The sequence below is a fragment of the Hyperolius riggenbachi genome, chromosome 2 (genome assembly GCF_040937935.1).
Source record: "Hyperolius riggenbachi isolate aHypRig1 chromosome 2, aHypRig1.pri, whole genome shotgun sequence".
In the NCBI taxonomy this organism is placed as follows: domain Eukaryota; kingdom Metazoa; phylum Chordata; class Amphibia; order Anura; family Hyperoliidae; genus Hyperolius; species Hyperolius riggenbachi.
Window position 1 is genome coordinate 358,841,895 of NC_090647.1, and position 17,405 is coordinate 358,859,299.

Genomic DNA, 17,405 nt, shown 5'->3' on the forward strand with positions numbered 1-17,405 from the left:
AAAAAATTGACTCACACACAAGCAGAAGTTGAATGCATAAAGTGTATATTGAAAAACGTATACAGCAGATCAATAATCAAATAGTAAAATCGGTAGCTGTCAGTAGCTGGCAAACATATATTACAGCAGTATACAGAGAAATACACCCAAGTGGGAGCAGATCAAGAACCATGGACTCATGGGGGGTTCTTGATCTGCTCCCACTTGGGTGTATTTCTCTGTATATTGCTGTAATATATTGTTGCCAGCTACTGACTGCTAAAAATGTCACTATTTGATTATTGATCTGCTGTATACGTTTTTCAATATACACTTCATGCATTCAACTTCTGCTGGTGTGCTAGTCAATTTTTTTCTATGGGCTATATAAAGCACCATAACAGGTGGTGTAGCATTTGCTAACCTGTAGGGCCAATAAGCTCAAACTATTTATTTATACCATTCAGCATGGATTTATTTATTCATTAATAAATATGTACTTCACAATAAAAAATAAAAGGAAACCAAGTGGTTTTATTAGTTACGAATATATCTGCAAGTTAAGTGCATGCCGGGGCATACACAAACTTGGCTTAAACTATAATGCTACAAAATAAAATAACATTATTCTGTGAACCTCACAGGTAAACTAAAATATGTTTATTCTCTAACCATTTTTATTAACCTGGATATAATTACATCATACATACAAATAATTCCTTTGTCCATAGCTCTGTCACATGTGTCCTTCAGAAGATTACAGATCTGTCTTGTTGCATTGGTCCTGTGGAAATAAAAACGTACCTTATGCATTTTAGATCTCATGAACTAGATTATGTTTTAGCTAACACATGCTAATTCTATTTTATTCAATAATCTTTACAGCTCATTGCATTACAGAGGATAAATAATCATAATATACATTTCACAAGTTCCTGCTGTGGAGATAATTAACTAATGCAAGGTATGCAGTGGTTAGCCCATGATAGTGGATTTACTGTGAGCAACATGCAAAGTCACTTCAGTAATACACTTAGGGCCCATTTCCACTAAATATGAATTTGTATTGTGATTCTTGTATCAAACCTGAAACCAATGCATGTCAATGGAGTCATTTCCATTGAATGTGAATTCTCGGATGTGATTCTGAAAAATTATGGACTGCATGCTGCAGATTCTGCTCCATGCATCCATTCCCCATATAATGACTGTTAGCTGCATATGAAAAGTCTCTGTAAAATTTGCATAGCAAACACGGAAATCTGCATACAAAAAAATGTATGTGAAATGTAATATCGTTATGAACTAAACCCTAAGTGATTATTATTATTCACACCCTAAATGATTCAATCTGAACCATCACTATGGAGCTTTATTTTATTACGGTATTTATTATTTACTTCCAGCTGATGGACCCAGTGAGTGAGGAGGTTCAGGAGGAGCAAATGTGGGGTTGCTTCCTTGACCAACACCAATCCACATTGCTTTTAACACTGGAATGTACTTTGCAAGAGGAGTGGCAAAAGCTCTCACCTCCCCTCCTTTGCAAAGCACCCATGTCCTAATGTTAAGGATGAGGGGCTCCTGCCCACCTCTAGTGTCCCAAAAAGGAGGCAGAGTAATAGCATGGGATGACTTATGGTGCTATCAGGTCACCCTTTTAATAGCCACTGTTATGCAGGTAAATAAGTAAAAGGTTGCCAATCCTGATTCCAAGCATATTTACCAAAAACGGCTAAAGCATAAAAAATATATACACTCGCTAGCCATTGTATTAAATACACCTGTTCAACTGCCTGTTAACACAAAAAATTAGCCAATCACATGGCAGCAACTCAATGCATTTAGACATGTACAAACTGTGCAGATAAGTTGCTGAAATTCCAACAGAGCATCAGAATGGGGATTTAAAGGACTTGCTTGATGGTGCCAGAAGGACTGGTCTGACTATTTCAGAAACTGCAGATCTACTATGATTTTCACATACAGCCAACTCTAGGGTTTACAGAGAACCATCCAAAGAAAAAAAATACAGTGAGTGGCAGTTGTGTGGGTGAAAATTAGAATGAGCAGATTGGTTTGAAAAAGTAGCCGTATTAATAACAACAATCCCTATGACGTAGTCAATAGCCTTGCAGTGCTGGACCCCCTGTTTGAATCCCAGTCAGGGCACCATCTACATGGAGTTCGTATGTTCTCCATATGTCTGTGTGGGTTTCCTCTGGGTTTTCCAGTTTCCTCCCACATCCCAAAAACATAAAAAAAAAGTTAATTTGCTTCCCCCCAAAATTGGCCCTTACCTACAATGGACATGTAACTATAGTAAGGATTCGTTTGTGAGCCCCTCTGAGGGAGTTAAAGTCAGTAACATGCCTAAGTACTCTGTAAAGAGCTGTGGAAGACGTCCGCCCTATATAAATACAAAATAATAATAATGGAAAACTTTTATTTAAAAATAATTAATTGAAGGTATAATTATTTTCTCCCTGTAATGTGCCAATATTTACAGTTCAACAGTAAAAACAGTGAAAGGAGTTTTATAGCGAATTTACTATAACTGGTTATTTTATTGTGCAAATGCCATGGTTTTCAAAGTGGGTGTGTTTATAGGAAGGAGGTAAACAGTATTTTCATTGTAATAACTCCTATGTTTAATTTCCATTTGATATCACCTCTATGATAGTGCCTTTATTCCATGTTTCTGCCCTTTTATAGTGCCAACAGTAGTGCCTCATACTGTGATCCTCAAAACAAGCATTAATTACAGGTAGTGGCTAAGCAGTATTTTAATTGCAATAACCCAAATGTATGATTCCCATTTGCAATTCTTCTATGATAGTGCCCCCATTCCACGTCTCTACCTTTTGACATCTCCTGGCTTTCTCCTACCAACCACCCCCACTGTCCAGTCACAGAGGAGGTAGATAGGGGACTGAAGGTCAGGAAACACAGTATGGCAAAGGAGAACACTGGCTGGGCTTAAGAATTTTGGTAAGGCGCTATTATCCTACACCAGCCAGTGACAGTGGAAGAGAGAGTATGGCGCAGGTGGTCTAATTTGGGGTCTGCCATAGGGGGAGCTATTACTGGGGAGCTTTCATAGGGTGGGTTACTTGGGGATTGTTATGGGTTGCTGTCTATTACTGATAGTCTGTTATGGGGTGCTGTTACCATACCTGTTCCAGGCATCCACATGTATTCATGTGCACTAAAATGAAAAGTTTCTTTTATGCTCTCTAAATGGTAGCTGAGGCATGTGCAAACTCGTTAATGTGCATGCAAGACAATTTGTGTGCTAACTATCTCAGATCCTTGGCTATGTAAAGCTATATACCCACGTCACGGTTTTACCGCCGATTTTCCTAATGACCTGTGATTTTTCTAGCACCGAGCAGTCAATTCCGCGATATCACATCGTGGGTTGAGGTGTACAATCACGCGACCGTTGCATAGCTTCACGCAGCGATAACGGCCCTCATGGCAGATCTGATCTTTAAGATCCCTAATGTCTCCTACACAAAGTACCATGACCGCTTGAAGTCTCATTCACGTCCAACATGTAACATCACGTAATGTCATGCATACTCGCCGGCAGGAAGAGGAGTCGCTGAACGACCGTAGTCAAGGGGACATCGCTGGACCCGTCGGGTGGCGAGTACGGAGCTTTAGACTCCATCAGAGAGCATTTAGTGCTGTTATTTGTGAGAAGCTAGGTAGCTAGATGCGTGTTACCTTGCTAAAGCCAGTTATCAGCTATTCTGTCTTGTTATTGACCCAGCTTGCCCTAACTACATCTAGCTAAAAAGTTGTCTGTCATTAGTTAATGTCTATCACTGAGTATCTGCCATTAGATACTGTTTGTTACTGGGGTCTGTCATGGAGTGCTGTTTGTTGCTGGGATCTGTCATAGGTGTTGTCTGTTACCAAGGGTCAGCCATAGGGAAACTGCCTGCTAATGGAGTCTGTCATGAGGGTGCTGCCATGGGGTGTGTTTTCTGTCATGGCATGCTGTCTGTTAAAGTGAACCCAAAGTGAAAATTATATGGAGGCTGCCATATTTGTTTCCTTTCAAACAATACCATTTGCCTGGCATCTCTGCTGATCTATTTGGCTACAGTAGTATCTGAAGTACACCAGAAACAGTCATGCAGCTAATCTTGTTAGTTCTGACAATATTGTAAAAAGCACCTGATCTGCATATACTTGTTCAGGATCTATGGCTGAAAGTATTAGAGGCAGAGGAACAGCAGGACAGCCAGGCAACTGGTATTGCTTAAAAGGAAATAAATATGGCAGCCTCTATATAACTCTCACCTCAGGTTCACTTTAAGGGGACCTGTCTGTTTCTGCAAGGTTGTAGATTACTGGTGGGATCTCAAGGGACGCTGTCTGTTACAGGGGCATTCTGTTATGGGGGCTGCCATGAGGTGCTGTTACTGGGGTCTGAAGGTGACTGGGCGGGGGGTGCTCATGACGTACTGTCTGATATTGGGCCTCACTTCAGGCATTATTACTCTCCACTTCACGCAGTATCAGAGCTTGCCCAGGACACTATTCTTCCTAGCTACGTCATTGCTAATATCATACACAATTGCTAACCGGGATCACAGTGTTAACTTCAGCATTTAAAAATCTACCTTTGATGATCAACACAGAAATCACTGCAGTTTATATTCACAGAAACTTACTGGTTTACTAGATCCTCATTTTCATTTCTTACATCTCCCAAACTTAGTCTCAACTTTTCATTTTCAATCTAAAAAATAGAAAAACAAATGTGAGAGAGAAAATTGTCTTCTAGAATTAAAAATTATTTGATAAGTTAAATGCCCTAAAAGACAGAACCCGGCTTAGAAAATACCGCAAGTCAGAATTTATGGTATAGCTACTTTTACACTGTAGTAAAATAAAACATGTTATTTCAGAAGTCTGAAGCATCAGATGTTATAAGAACTGGAGTTATTTCCTACTACCTATCTGTCAGTGACAGATATGTATGAGCTAAAGAAAGGTGGATGCAGACTGAAACGACAATGGCGCAAACACCAGTCCTCAAAGCAAAAACATTCTCTAATTCTTCATCAAAAAAATTACCAGGCAATGGTCAACAAGAAAAAGTTCTCATTTTTATCACAGAGTAACCAAGCAGCTCGGGGTGACCCAAACCGCTATGAATGTATAGGGTTCTAAAAGAGACCGAAAAGCCCTCCTAATAAAATCAATGCTTTGTGTGATTTGCCTTCTTAAAACAGAAATAAACTTGCAATAATTCAGCTTTAAGTGAACATTTGTGGTTACCCACAATGCACCACTACTGAATATGCAAATTATCTCTTTTTTGCCCCTGTAAGCCAGAAAAGCATCCATAACTGCTGGTGTATAGCAAGCCTATAGCTTTTAATTTTACACAGCCACATCAACCCCACATGTAGACAGCCTGTTTTGAGCTTTTGGCCCTCATCAGTACATCGCAGGGATTGATATGGCTGTATGGGATAGGGCTTGGACCAGTACAACAGAGTAACCAAGCAGCTCAGGGTGACCCAAACCACTAGGAATGTATAGGGGGCTAAAAGAGTCCGAAAAGCCCTCCTACTAAAAAACAATGCTTGGTGTGATTTGCCTTCTTAAAACAGAAGGAAACTTGCAATAATTCAGCTTTAGGAAAGTAAAGAAGACAGGAGGCATAACCACTTAAGGACCACGCTAGTTTGTAATGATCGGTGCTGCATGGGCTCTACAGCCCACAGCACCGATCAGGAATGTGGCAGGGCGATCAGACTCCCCCCCCCCCCCCCATTTTTCCCCACTAGGGGGATGTCCTGCAGGGGAGGTCTGATCGCCGCCGGCTACTATTGATTTGCGGGGGGGGGGGGGGGGGCTCCTCAAAGCCCCCCTCCGCAGCGTTTCCGGGCTCCCCTGCTTTCCCTCCCTCTCCCTTCTCCTCTGAGCGGCGCAGGACGGATATCCGTCCTGCGCCTGATAGGATAGGCTTCTGCCTATCAGATGCCGGCGATCCCCGGCCAATCAGAAGCCGGGGATCGCCGATCTACGTCACGGCGCTGCTGCACAGCAGCGCCGTGTGATGTAAACAGCGGGGACTCCTTCCCCGCGTGTTTACATTATGCGTGCGAGCCGCGATCGGCGGCTTGCACACTGTTCACGGAGGCAGTCTCCGTGAACTGGCATGGAAAGGCTGCTCGATCGAGCGGCCGTTTCCATGCTATACCACTAACGACCCGCCGACGCCAATCGGCATTAGGCGGTCGTTAAGTGGTTAATGTCTTATTGGCTGTGGACCAGCTTAGACGCGCAAGTTATTATTAGGGGTTCTCAGTTCCTGGGCCCTGTATGTAAGTCTTTGTTTTTAATCTTGTTTTTACGGTCTACTCTATACCGATTGTTTTTACAATAAACGGTTTACACTTAGAGTTGCCGTTTTTGTTGTGTTTAGAAGTTTATTGGCCTTCCTGGATACCATACCATATTTCGGAGTGAGGGAGTGGTGGAAGTTTAGATACATATCTGCTCGAGGTTCGTTAAGATTACCACTGAATGCAAGACATACAACCTTATAATGTGGGTTGTTGGCAGCTGGTCAGCCCCTCTTACTCTTTTCTGGTGATGGTTGGCCACGAGACCATGTGAGGTTGGAATATCACCGTGGTGAAGTTTTATTGACTGTATTTATTCCACTTTGATCTGTGCTGACTTCTTAAAGATAACCCGAGGTGGGTTCTAAGAACGCAATTAGCACACAGAGGCTGTGTCTGCATATACTGCCCAGCCTCTGTTCCTATACTGACCTCCCCACAGGTCCCCCTGCGCTCTGCTGTGCCGCCCATAAATCATACGCTGAGCTGTCGACACGCAGCCAGCTGTTTACCTTCCATCTGTCACTCTCGCCGCTCCCCCACCTCCTCCATAGAGCCGGTCCCCGCCCGCGTCCCTTCCCTCTCCGCTGATTGGAGGGAAGGGACGCGGGCGGGGACCGGAGCTATGGAGGAGGCGGGGGAGCGGCGAGAGTGAAATATGGAAGGTAAACAGCCGGCTGCAACACACTGCGTGTCGACAGCTCGGCGTATGATTTATGGGGGGTAAGCAGAACGCAGGGGGGCCTGTGGGGGGATCAGTATAGCAACAGAGGCTGGGCAGTATATGCAGACCCAGCCTCTGTGTGCAATTAGTGTTCTTAGAACCCACCTCGGGTTCTCTTTAATACTAATTTTGTGAACTTTGGACTTTGTTCATTCGCGGCAGCGATCATATGTTCTATTTCCTTGGCGCTGATAAACTGTTTGCTTGTAATAATTCAGCTTTAACCTCCCTGGCGGTTAATTTTTTTTTTCAAATGATGAAAAAAACTTTTTTTAAATTTTTTTTTTTGTTTCATGTAAAGCTACCAGAGTGGTAGCTACATGAAACACCACTAGAGGGCGCATGTGGCCCTCTAGTCCGATCGCCGCCGGCAACAATAGCAAACAGGGGAACGCGTATATAACGCGTTCCCCTGTTTGGCTTCTCCTGTCGCCATGGCGACGATCGGCATGACGTCATGGACGTCAGCCGACGTCCTGACGTCAGGCGCACTCGATCCAGCCCATAGCGCTGCCCAGAACTCATTGGTCCGGGCAGCGCAGGGCTCTGGGGGGGGGCCCTCTTCTGCTGCTGCGTGCGGGCGATCGCCGCAGAGCGGCGGCGATCGAGCTGTGCGCCCAGCTAGCAAAGTGCTAGCTGCGCGCACAGCACTTTACATTGTGAAAATCGCCCCACCTGGGGCTGAGATATCTCCCTGTGCGGCATAGCCCGAGCTCAGCTCGGGCTTACCGCCAGGGAGGTTAAGTGAACATTTGTGGTTACCCACAATGAACCACTACTAAATATGCAAATTATCTCTTTTTGCCTCTAATCCAGACTCAGTCAGCACCACTGAGGGTAGGGAACTCAGACCTTATTAGCTCTAACACTGTGCGCAGCTTGAGTGCACAGATTGACAGAGACTTTAACTTTAGGAATCAAATTTCAGTTGTTTTGAAACTTTCCTGAACAATAGATGGATCCCACACATTTTCTGAGCTAATGGCTCTGCTGAACATCATGTGATTGTGATGGGAAGTAATTTTTTATGTGTCTTTCAACTGCTGCACTAAGTTACCTTGGCCAACCACTGCATCTACTGTCCTTGATGTTGCCCTTTTCTTTTGTGCTTCTTCAAAAGAGCTTGAACTGCATCTTGAAACCCCAGTCTGCTGTTTAATATCTGTTAAATATTTGCCTGAGAAAGAGCTTATTGCAGTAATATAAATACATTGTGTTTTCTTGATGTGCTCAGTGTTGTCATGGTGTATGACCTGTGAAATTAAACTTCTCCCTGGTAGCAGATCTTGACTATACCTAGCCTACTTCTAAGCCTACTACACAGCTGGTTTAATCTAAGTGAAAAACAGGTACAAAGCTGCTTAGAGTGGCCAATCAGAATTTTTGAACTTGGCATCTTCACTACTTTGCACCAGTTTTTCTTCAATTTCCCTTGCATTAGTATTGATAAAGCCTATAAATCTGCAACTATGTTTCAACCCACTTAAAGCAACTGTGTTCACAAGCACCTGCTTGGTATAATTTGTCAATCATACATCTGACTATAATCCTACAAAGTACTGTTTATTATATTATTAGTGAAAGCATTCTTAATTTCCAGCATTTTTCACAACTGCCTTTACCTTATGCACAGCACTGTACATAAATGTGGGTAATACAGCAATACCAAGATTGTCTAGCACTCTGTGATGCCACAGAATCTATACCAGTACAGGAGTGAGCTAGTCTTAAACTGAGCTCCTGAATTTGCCAGCAGTCCAGTCAGCTGATTATTATGATGGATTTTTATAGCCGCAGCATCTTCCATGGTTTCTACTGATCCAAATTAGTGACAAAGGCCTCAATTCACTAAACTTATCTCCTGTCTTTCATAACTCTCCTAGAGCTGTTACCATGGTGATAAGGCATGTAGTATTCAGGAAACATTTTACCTCAGGCAAGCCTAAAGTTAACTCTTCTGTCTTTAAATTAACTCTCCAATCCTTAAAATAACTCCAGAGTTAAAGACAGGCTGTTAATTAGCTGCATGTGAAAATAACTACAGAGGAGGTAAATTAACTACAGAGGAGGTAAATTAACTACAGAGGAGGTAAATTAACTACAGGAGAGGTAACTTAAGGAATGAAGAGGTAAGATAACTCTCTCACCTGTGGAGGTAAGTTTTCTCTTGCCTTATTATCTCTAGCATGATCTTAGTGAATTGAGCCCAAAGTCATGAAACACGTCAATCTCTCTCAACACAGCAGCGGCCAGGCTGTGTATGGGATTGAGCGGCTCCAAGATACATTGTAGGCAACAGGAGCAATGGAAAATTGGGTGAAATTAATTGGTAAGGCGAACTTTTTCATTAGCTAGTTAAAGTAGACCCAAATTAACCACTTCAGCCTTCAGTCATTTTCACTTTATGCATCCGAGCAATGTTCACCTCCCATTCATTAGCCTATAACTTTATCACTACTTATCACAATGAACTGATCTATATCTTGTTTTTTCCGCCACCAATTAGGCTTTCTTTGAGTGGTACATTTTGCTAAGAGCCACTTTACTGTAAATGCATTTTAACAGGAAGAATAAGAAAAAATGGAAAAAAATTCATTATTTCTCAGTTTTCAGCCATTATAGTTTTAAAATAATACATGCCTCCATAATTAAAACTCATGTATTGTATTTGCCCATTTGTCCCTGTTATTACACCCTTTAACCAGTTCACCCAAGGGTTTTTATCCTAACGGACCAGAGCAATTTTCAGTTGTCAGTGCTCCTCCCTTTTATTCCCTAATAACTTTATTACTACTTATCACTAGAAAATGATCTATACCTCGTTTTTTTCGCCACCAATTAGGCTTTTTGTGGATAGTACATTTTGCTAAGAATTTTTTTATTCTAAATGCGTTTTAATGAGAACAACAGAAAAAAAAGAAAAAAAATCATTATTTCTCAGTTTTCAACCATTATAGTTTTAAAATTAAACATTCTCCTGTGGATAAAACAAACACGTTTTATTTGCCAAGTTGTCCCGATTATTAAACAGTTTAAATGATGTCCCTATCACAATGTATGGCGACAGTATATTATTTTGAAATATAAGTGTTAATTTCCCCCCATAAAATATAAATTAACAAAGCTGAGTCCCTAAGGCAACTATTTATTTATTTTTTTTAGCTGATTTTTTTTTTTTACAAGTGTTTTTTTTGTTTGGGGGGGTTGGAAGTGTAATTTTATTAAGATCTGTATGTACTTGAAAATGAATGTATTTTGTAGGTGTAATGTACGTTTTGGCCACAAGATGGCGCTAGTGAACACTCATAGGAAATGTTCACTTTTTTTTTTTTCCTTCACTTTATTTAATTGTTACATTTCCTGTTATTGTGAATGGACGTAGCCGCTGTTCGCGGTCACGTCCATTCACTCCAGGCACTGCGGTTGTGTAGAGGACCGTTCGGCCCTCTTCCCCAATCACCCAGCACGGAAGCCCGATGGAAAAAGCGGCAGTAGCAGCGCACACACGGCGGTAGCATCGGCGGGAACGCGGGATGTATTAAAACGTCATGTTGCTGTTAATAGCGGTAAGCATGACGTTTTAATACGTTAGGATGTCAGTAAATGGTTAAATTATGTCCCTATCACAATGTATGGCGACAATATTTTATTAGGAAATGAAGGTGCATTTTTTCCGTTTTGCATCCATCACGATTTACAAGCTTATAATAAAAAAAAATAGAATATTTCATCTTTACATTGGGATTTAAAAAGTTTAGACCCTTAGGTAAATATTTGTGTTTTTTTGTTTTTTTTTTATTAACCACTTCAGGACCACAGTCTTTTCGCCCCTTAAGGACCAGAGCCTTTTTCTGCATTCAGACCACTGCAGCTTTCACGGTTTAATGCTCGGTCATACAACCTACCACCTAAATGAATTTTACCTCCTTTTCTTGTCACTAATACAGCTTTCTTTTGATGCTATTTGATTGCTCCTGCGAGTTTTACTTTTTATTATATTCATCAAAAAAGACATGAATTTTGGCAAAAAAATTATTTTTTTAACTTTCTGTGCTGACATTTTTCAAATAAAGTAAAATTTCTGTATACATGCAGCGCGAAAAATGTGGACAAACATGTTTTTGATAAAAAAAACCCCATTCAGTGTATATTTATTGGTTTGGGTAAAAGTTATAGCGTTTACAAACTATGGTGCCAAAAGTGAATTTTCCCATTTTCAAGCATCTCTGACTTTTCTGCGCACCTGTCAGGTTTCATGAGGGGCTAAAATTCCAGGATAGTACAAATACCCCTCAAATGACCCCATTTTGGAAAGAAGACATCCCAAAGTATTCAGTGAGAGGCATGGTGAGTTCATAGAAGATTTTATTTTTTGTCACAAGTTAGCGGAAAATGACACTTTCTGACAAAAAAAAGAAAAAAAAAAAAGTTTCCATTTCTTCTAACTTGCAACAAAAAAAAATGAAATCTGCCACGGACTCACTATGCTCCTCTCTGAATACCTTGAAGTGTCTACTTTCCAAAATGGGGTCATTTGTGGGGTGTGTTCACTGTCCTGGCATTTTGGGGGGTGCCTAATTGTAAGCACCCCTGTAAAGCCTAAAGATGCTCATTGGACTTTTGGCCCCTTAGCGCAGTTAGGCTGCAAAAAAGTGCCACACATGTGGTATTGCCGTACTCAGGAGAAGTAGTATAATGTGTTTTGGGGTGTATTTTTACACATACCCATGCTGGGTGGGAGAAATATCTCCATAAATGACAATTGTTTTATTTTTTTTACACACAATTGTCTATTTATAGAGATATTTCTGCCACTCAGCATGGGTATGTGGAAAAATACACCCCAAAACACATTATACTACTTCTCCTGAGTATGGCGATACCACATGTGTGGCACTTTTTTGCACCCTAACTGCGCTAAGGGGCCCAAAGTTCAATGAGTACCTTTAGGATTTCACAGGTCATTTTGAGAAATTTCGTTTCAAGACTACTCCTCGCGGTTTAGGGCCCCTAAAATGCCAGGACAGTATAGGAACCCCACAAATTACCCCATTTTAGAAAGAAGACACCCCAAGGTATTCCGTTAGGAGGATGGTGAGTTCATAGAAGATTTTTTTTTTTTGTCACAAGTTAGCGGAAATTGATTTTAATTGTTTTTTTTCACAAAGTGTCATTTTCCGCTAACTTATGACAAAAAATAAAATCTTCTATGAACTCACCATACTCCTAACGGAATACCTTGGGGTGTCTTCTTTCTAAAATGGGGTCATTTGTGGGGTTCCTATACTGCCCTGGCATTTTAGGGGCCCTAAACCGTGAGGAGTAGTCTTGAAACCAAATGTCGCAAAATGACCTGTGAAATCCTAAAGGTACTCATTGGACTTTGGGCCTCTTAGCGCACTTAGGGTGCAAAAAAGTGCCACACATGTGGTACCGCCGTACTCAGGAGAAGTAGTATAATGTGTTTTGGGGTGTATTTTTACACATACCCATGCTGGGTGGGAGAAATATCTCTGTAAATGACAATTGTTTGATTTTTTTTTACACACAATTGTCCTTTTACAGAGAGATTTCTCCCACCCAGCATGGGTATGTGTAAAAATACACCCCAAAACACAATATACTACTTCTTCTGAGTACGGCGATACCACATGTGTGACACTTTTTTGCAACCTAGGTGCGCTAAGGGGCCTAACGTCCTATTCACAGGTCATTTTGAGGCCTTTGGATTCTAGACTACTGCTCACGGTTTAGGGCCCCTTAAATGCCAGGGCAGTATAGGAACCCCACAAGTGACCCCATTTTAGAAAGAAGACACCCCAAGGTATTCTGTTAGGAGTATGGTGAGTTCATAGAAGATTTTTTTTTTGTCACAAGTTAGCGGAAAATGACACTTTGTGAAAAAAAAAACAATACATATCAATTTCCGCTAACTTGTGACAAAAAATAAAAACTTCTATGAACTCATCATACACCTAACAGAATACCTTGGGGTGTCTTCTTTCTAAAATGGGGTCACTTGTGGGGTTCCTATACTGCCCTGGCATTTTACGGGCCCAAAACTGTGAGTAGTCTGGAAACCAAATTTCTCAAAATGACTGATCAGGGGTATAAGCATCTGCAAATTTTGATGACAGGTGGTCTATGAGGGGGCAAATTTTGTGGAACCGGTCATAAGCAGGGTGGCCTCTTAGATGACAGGATGTTTTGGGCCTGATCTGATGGATAGGAGTGCTAGGGGGTGACAGGAGGTGATTGATGGGTGTCTCAGGGGGCGGTTAGAGGGGAAAATAGATGCAATCAATGCAATGGGGAGGTGATCGGAAGGGGGTCTGAGGGGGACCTGAGGGTTTGGCCGAGTGATCAGGAGCCCACACGGGGCAAATTAGGGCCTGATCTGATGGGTAGGTGTGCTAGGGGGTGACAGGAGGTGATTGATGGGTGTCTCAAGGTGTGATTAGAGGGGGGAAATAGATGCAAGCAATGCACTAGCGAGGTGATCAGGGCTGGGGTCTGAGGACGTTCTGAGGTGTGGGCGGGTGATTGGGTGCCCGCAAGGGGCAGATTAGGGTCTAATCTGATGGGTAATCGTGACAGGTGGTGATAGGGGGTGATTGATGGGTAATTAGTGGGTGTTTAGAGGAGAGAATAGATGTAAACAATGGATTTGGGAGGTGATCTGATGTCGGATCTGCGGGCGATCTATTGGTGTGGGTGGGTGATCAGATTGCCCGCAAGGGGCAGGTTAGGGGCTGATTGATGGGTGGCAGTGACAGGGGGTGATTGATGGGTGGCAGTGACAGGGGGTGATTGATAGGTGATTGACAGGTGACGTAGCTGCTACGTCCAGGAGGCTTAAATGGTTAAAAATACAAGATTTCAGAAATAAAATCAATTTTCTAAATTATAATAATAAATAGCAGCCTTTTTTCAGCTGCATGATGACAAATATAAAATATTTTACATTTATTGGAGGAACCCCTCCCTTCCTTTCATATTGCCGGGACAGAATCCGGCAAACTGGTGGAGTAGATGGTGTCCAACAAAGGAGGAATTGCTAATGGCTGCCACCTGTATAACCCTAGTTATGAAAAGAGGAGGGTGAAAAGCTTGCACTGAAATGCTCATAGGCTTGAAGGAGTGTTTATTTATCTTTGTATGTGTCAGAGTAGTGCAACTAAATATTTTGAATCAAAAAAATGTTTGGTTTGGGTCCGCTTTAAGACATAATTTGTTATGCAAATGAGCTATTTCAAATTCAGTCCTGTTTCCTGAGAAAGTGAACAGATTTCAAAATAGTTTTATTTGTCAGAGAAAAACCCTATTGATCAGAGCCTGATCGGGTTTGTTCTACTGCGCAGGTGGCTTGTTGATGTAGATTTAACCACTTTACCCCCGCCCGTACGAATTTCTCCGTCCCTTTTTCCATCCTTTAACCCCCAGGGACGGAGAAATCCGTACTTTCCGCGTTCCCGACGCTGTCCGCGCTCCCGCTCGTAAACACGCCGCCCGCCGCTAGTAAACACGCCGCCGCCCGCTCGCCCGGAGATCAATGAACGGGAAAATCCATTCCCGTTCATTGATCTAAGCCCCACAATGATCCGCTGCTCTCCTATGGGCAGCGCGATCATTGTGAGAAAAAACTCACGTGTCCAGCCTCCTTATACTTCCTCCAAGCTTCCGGAAGGACGCTTGGAGGTCACATTAAAACAAAAAGTTACTGTGGCCATCTTGTGGCCAAATAGTAAACTACACCCTACACATTTTTCACATACAAATAAATGATTTTTACACAAAAAATTAACTCATTACCTCCCACACTCCCCTTTTTTTTTTTTTTTGTAATTAAAAAAAAATTCAAAAATTTACAATTAAAAAAATACATAAATAGTTACCTTAGGGACTGAACTTTTTAAATATTTATGTCAAGAGGGTATAACACTGTTACTTTATAAACTATGGGCTTGTAATTAGGGATGGACGCAAAACTGAAAAAAATGCACCTTTATTTCCAAATAAAATATTGGCGCCAAACATTGTGATAGGGACATAATTTAACTGGTTTTATAACCGGGACAAAAGGGCAAATACATTTCATGGGTTTTAATTACAGTAGCATGCATTATTTAAAAACTATAATGGCCGAAAACTGAAAAATATTTTTTCCCCCACATTTTTCCTATTTTCCCATTAAAACACATTTAGAAAAAAATAATTCTTGGCATAATGTCCCACCTAAAGAAAGCCTAATTGGTGGCGGAAAAAACAAGATATAGTTCATTTCATTGCGATAAGTAATGATAAAGTTATAGACGAATGAATGGAAGGAGCGCTGAAAGGTGAAAATTGCTCTGGTGCTCAGGGGGTAAAACCCCTCAGTGGTGAAGTGGTTAAAGAAATACTTAAGTCAAACTGAAAAAATGACTTTTACTCACCTAGGGCATCCCTCAGCCTCCCGAAGCTGGATGGTGCCCTCGCAGCCCCGCTCCGACCGTCCTGTCCCCTGCCGCTATTATCACCCTCTATGCTGCTATAGCGTATATATATATATATACGCTATAGCAGCATAGAGGGTGATAATAGCGGCAGGGAACGCGGAAAATCAGCCGCGTTCCCAGCCTGTCGGCGGCTGTCGCCGAACCCGGAAGTAGCCGCCGGCGAGGACAGGACGGTCGGAGCGGTAGCAGCATAGAGGGTGATAATAGCAGCAGGCAACGCGGAAAATCAGCCACGTTCCCAGCCTGTCGGCGGCTGTCGCCGAACCCGGAAGTAGCCGCCGGCGGAGACAGGACGGTCGGAGCGGGGCTGTGAGGGCACCATCCAGCTTCGGGGGGCTGAGGGATGCCCCAGGTGAGTAAAAGTCATTTTTTCAGTTTGACTTAAGTATTCCTTTAAGGGCAGACCATATAGATGAGACTTTTTGTCTGTGAAGAGGGCAAATTTATCACATAGGTCCTTTGAAGTGATGTTGGTTTTCTGGCAAGATTGGTTGCATAGACCCCATTGGGCTCAGCTATTTCTGCCGGAGCTCAAGCGAAAAAAGCTGCTAGGGTGCCTGTGCACAGCACTGACAAGCCCATGTTGCTGGACTTTCAGGGCTCCCATTGCTGGAAAGGGGCTGAAGGGGAGGACGAGGGAGGCCTCTTTCTAATCCATAGGCTTCCCCCACCTGAGTTTAGTACCCCCTAGCATCTCCAAGTGTTGCTTGTGTGTTAAATCGTATATTTTCACTGCAGAGAGCAGTAGAAGCTTGCTTATTTCTGGTCATCAACAAAGGCACGAATCTCACTGTGCTTGTGTCTTCAACGTGCCCCCTTGCCTCTCCTGAATATGCACATCGCCCTGACAACAGCTGAGTCACTTCAGCAGAAAAGGAGGAGGCAAAGAGAAGACACAAGCACAGGAACATTCTTGCCTTTACCGATGTCCAGATAAAGAATGCTTTTACTGCTCTCTGCAGCAAAAGTAATTGATTTTACACACAATGGGCCTGATTCACAAAGCGGTGCTAACAGTTAGCACCGTGGTGAAAAGCCCTTTATCACGCCTAAACTCTGTTTAGGCATGATAAGTTTAGGTGTGATAAGTTTAGGCATGATAAGTTTAGGTGTGATAAGTTTTTAGGCGTGATAAGTTTAAGCACCAACTGGGTTAGCACCACAGTGCACAGCTGATCAAAAGTTTTGCGCTAGCAAAGTCTGGTGCACTTTGCATAGAGTTTAATGGCGCTGCTTTGCGTGCGGGACTTTGCGCGCGTAATAAACTTATCTAAACTTAGCATGCCTAAACTTATCACACCTAAACTTATCATGCCTAAACTTAGCATGCCTAAACTTATCATGCCTAAACTGATGGTTATCACGCCTAAAGTCTTTAACTGGGTTATCACCGCTTTGTGAATCGAGCCCATTGAATACTTTCAAATATTCTTTCAAATAACTAGAAGTAGTTAATGAAATCTTAGTTTTGCGAGTATAATTCCACTTTAAGGCCTTCAGTACCTTCCTGGATCGATTAATGATCCAATAGTGTGGTTTGTGCAGGCTGCTTCATCGCGATGACGATTTGTGGTGCCAAATTCTGACAAGACCATGACATCTTTAAAGCGGATCCAAGATGAAAAACTAACTATAGCAAGTAACTTGTCTATATATCTGATCTAAAGTTTAAATGGTGCACACAGTACATATAGCTGCAAACAGCTTCAACAGTAGATTATTATTTCTTCCTGTGATACAATGAGAGCAGCTATATTCTGCTTGTCATCAGTACATATGCAAGCTGCCCTGCATCTCCACCCCTCAGCTTGTGAAAACTCCACTCCTCTA

At 42.2% G+C, this 17,405-nt stretch overlaps 1 protein-coding gene across 2 annotated transcripts in view; it reads right to left on the reverse strand.

Annotated features, from left to right (window-relative positions):
- SYCP1 (synaptonemal complex protein 1) overlaps positions 1–17,405 on the reverse strand; it is a 228,512-nt gene that overhangs the window by 176,383 nt on the left and 34,724 nt on the right. For both annotated transcript variants that reach the window (XM_068269681.1, XM_068269680.1), the window contains exons 6-7: positions 4,668–4,735; positions 690–763 (exon numbers count right to left, since the gene is read on the reverse strand). In XM_068269681.1, the coding sequence (XP_068125782.1) occupies positions 690–763; positions 4,668–4,735 (142 nt within the window). The remainder of the gene's footprint in view (positions 1–689; positions 764–4,667; positions 4,736–17,405) is intronic.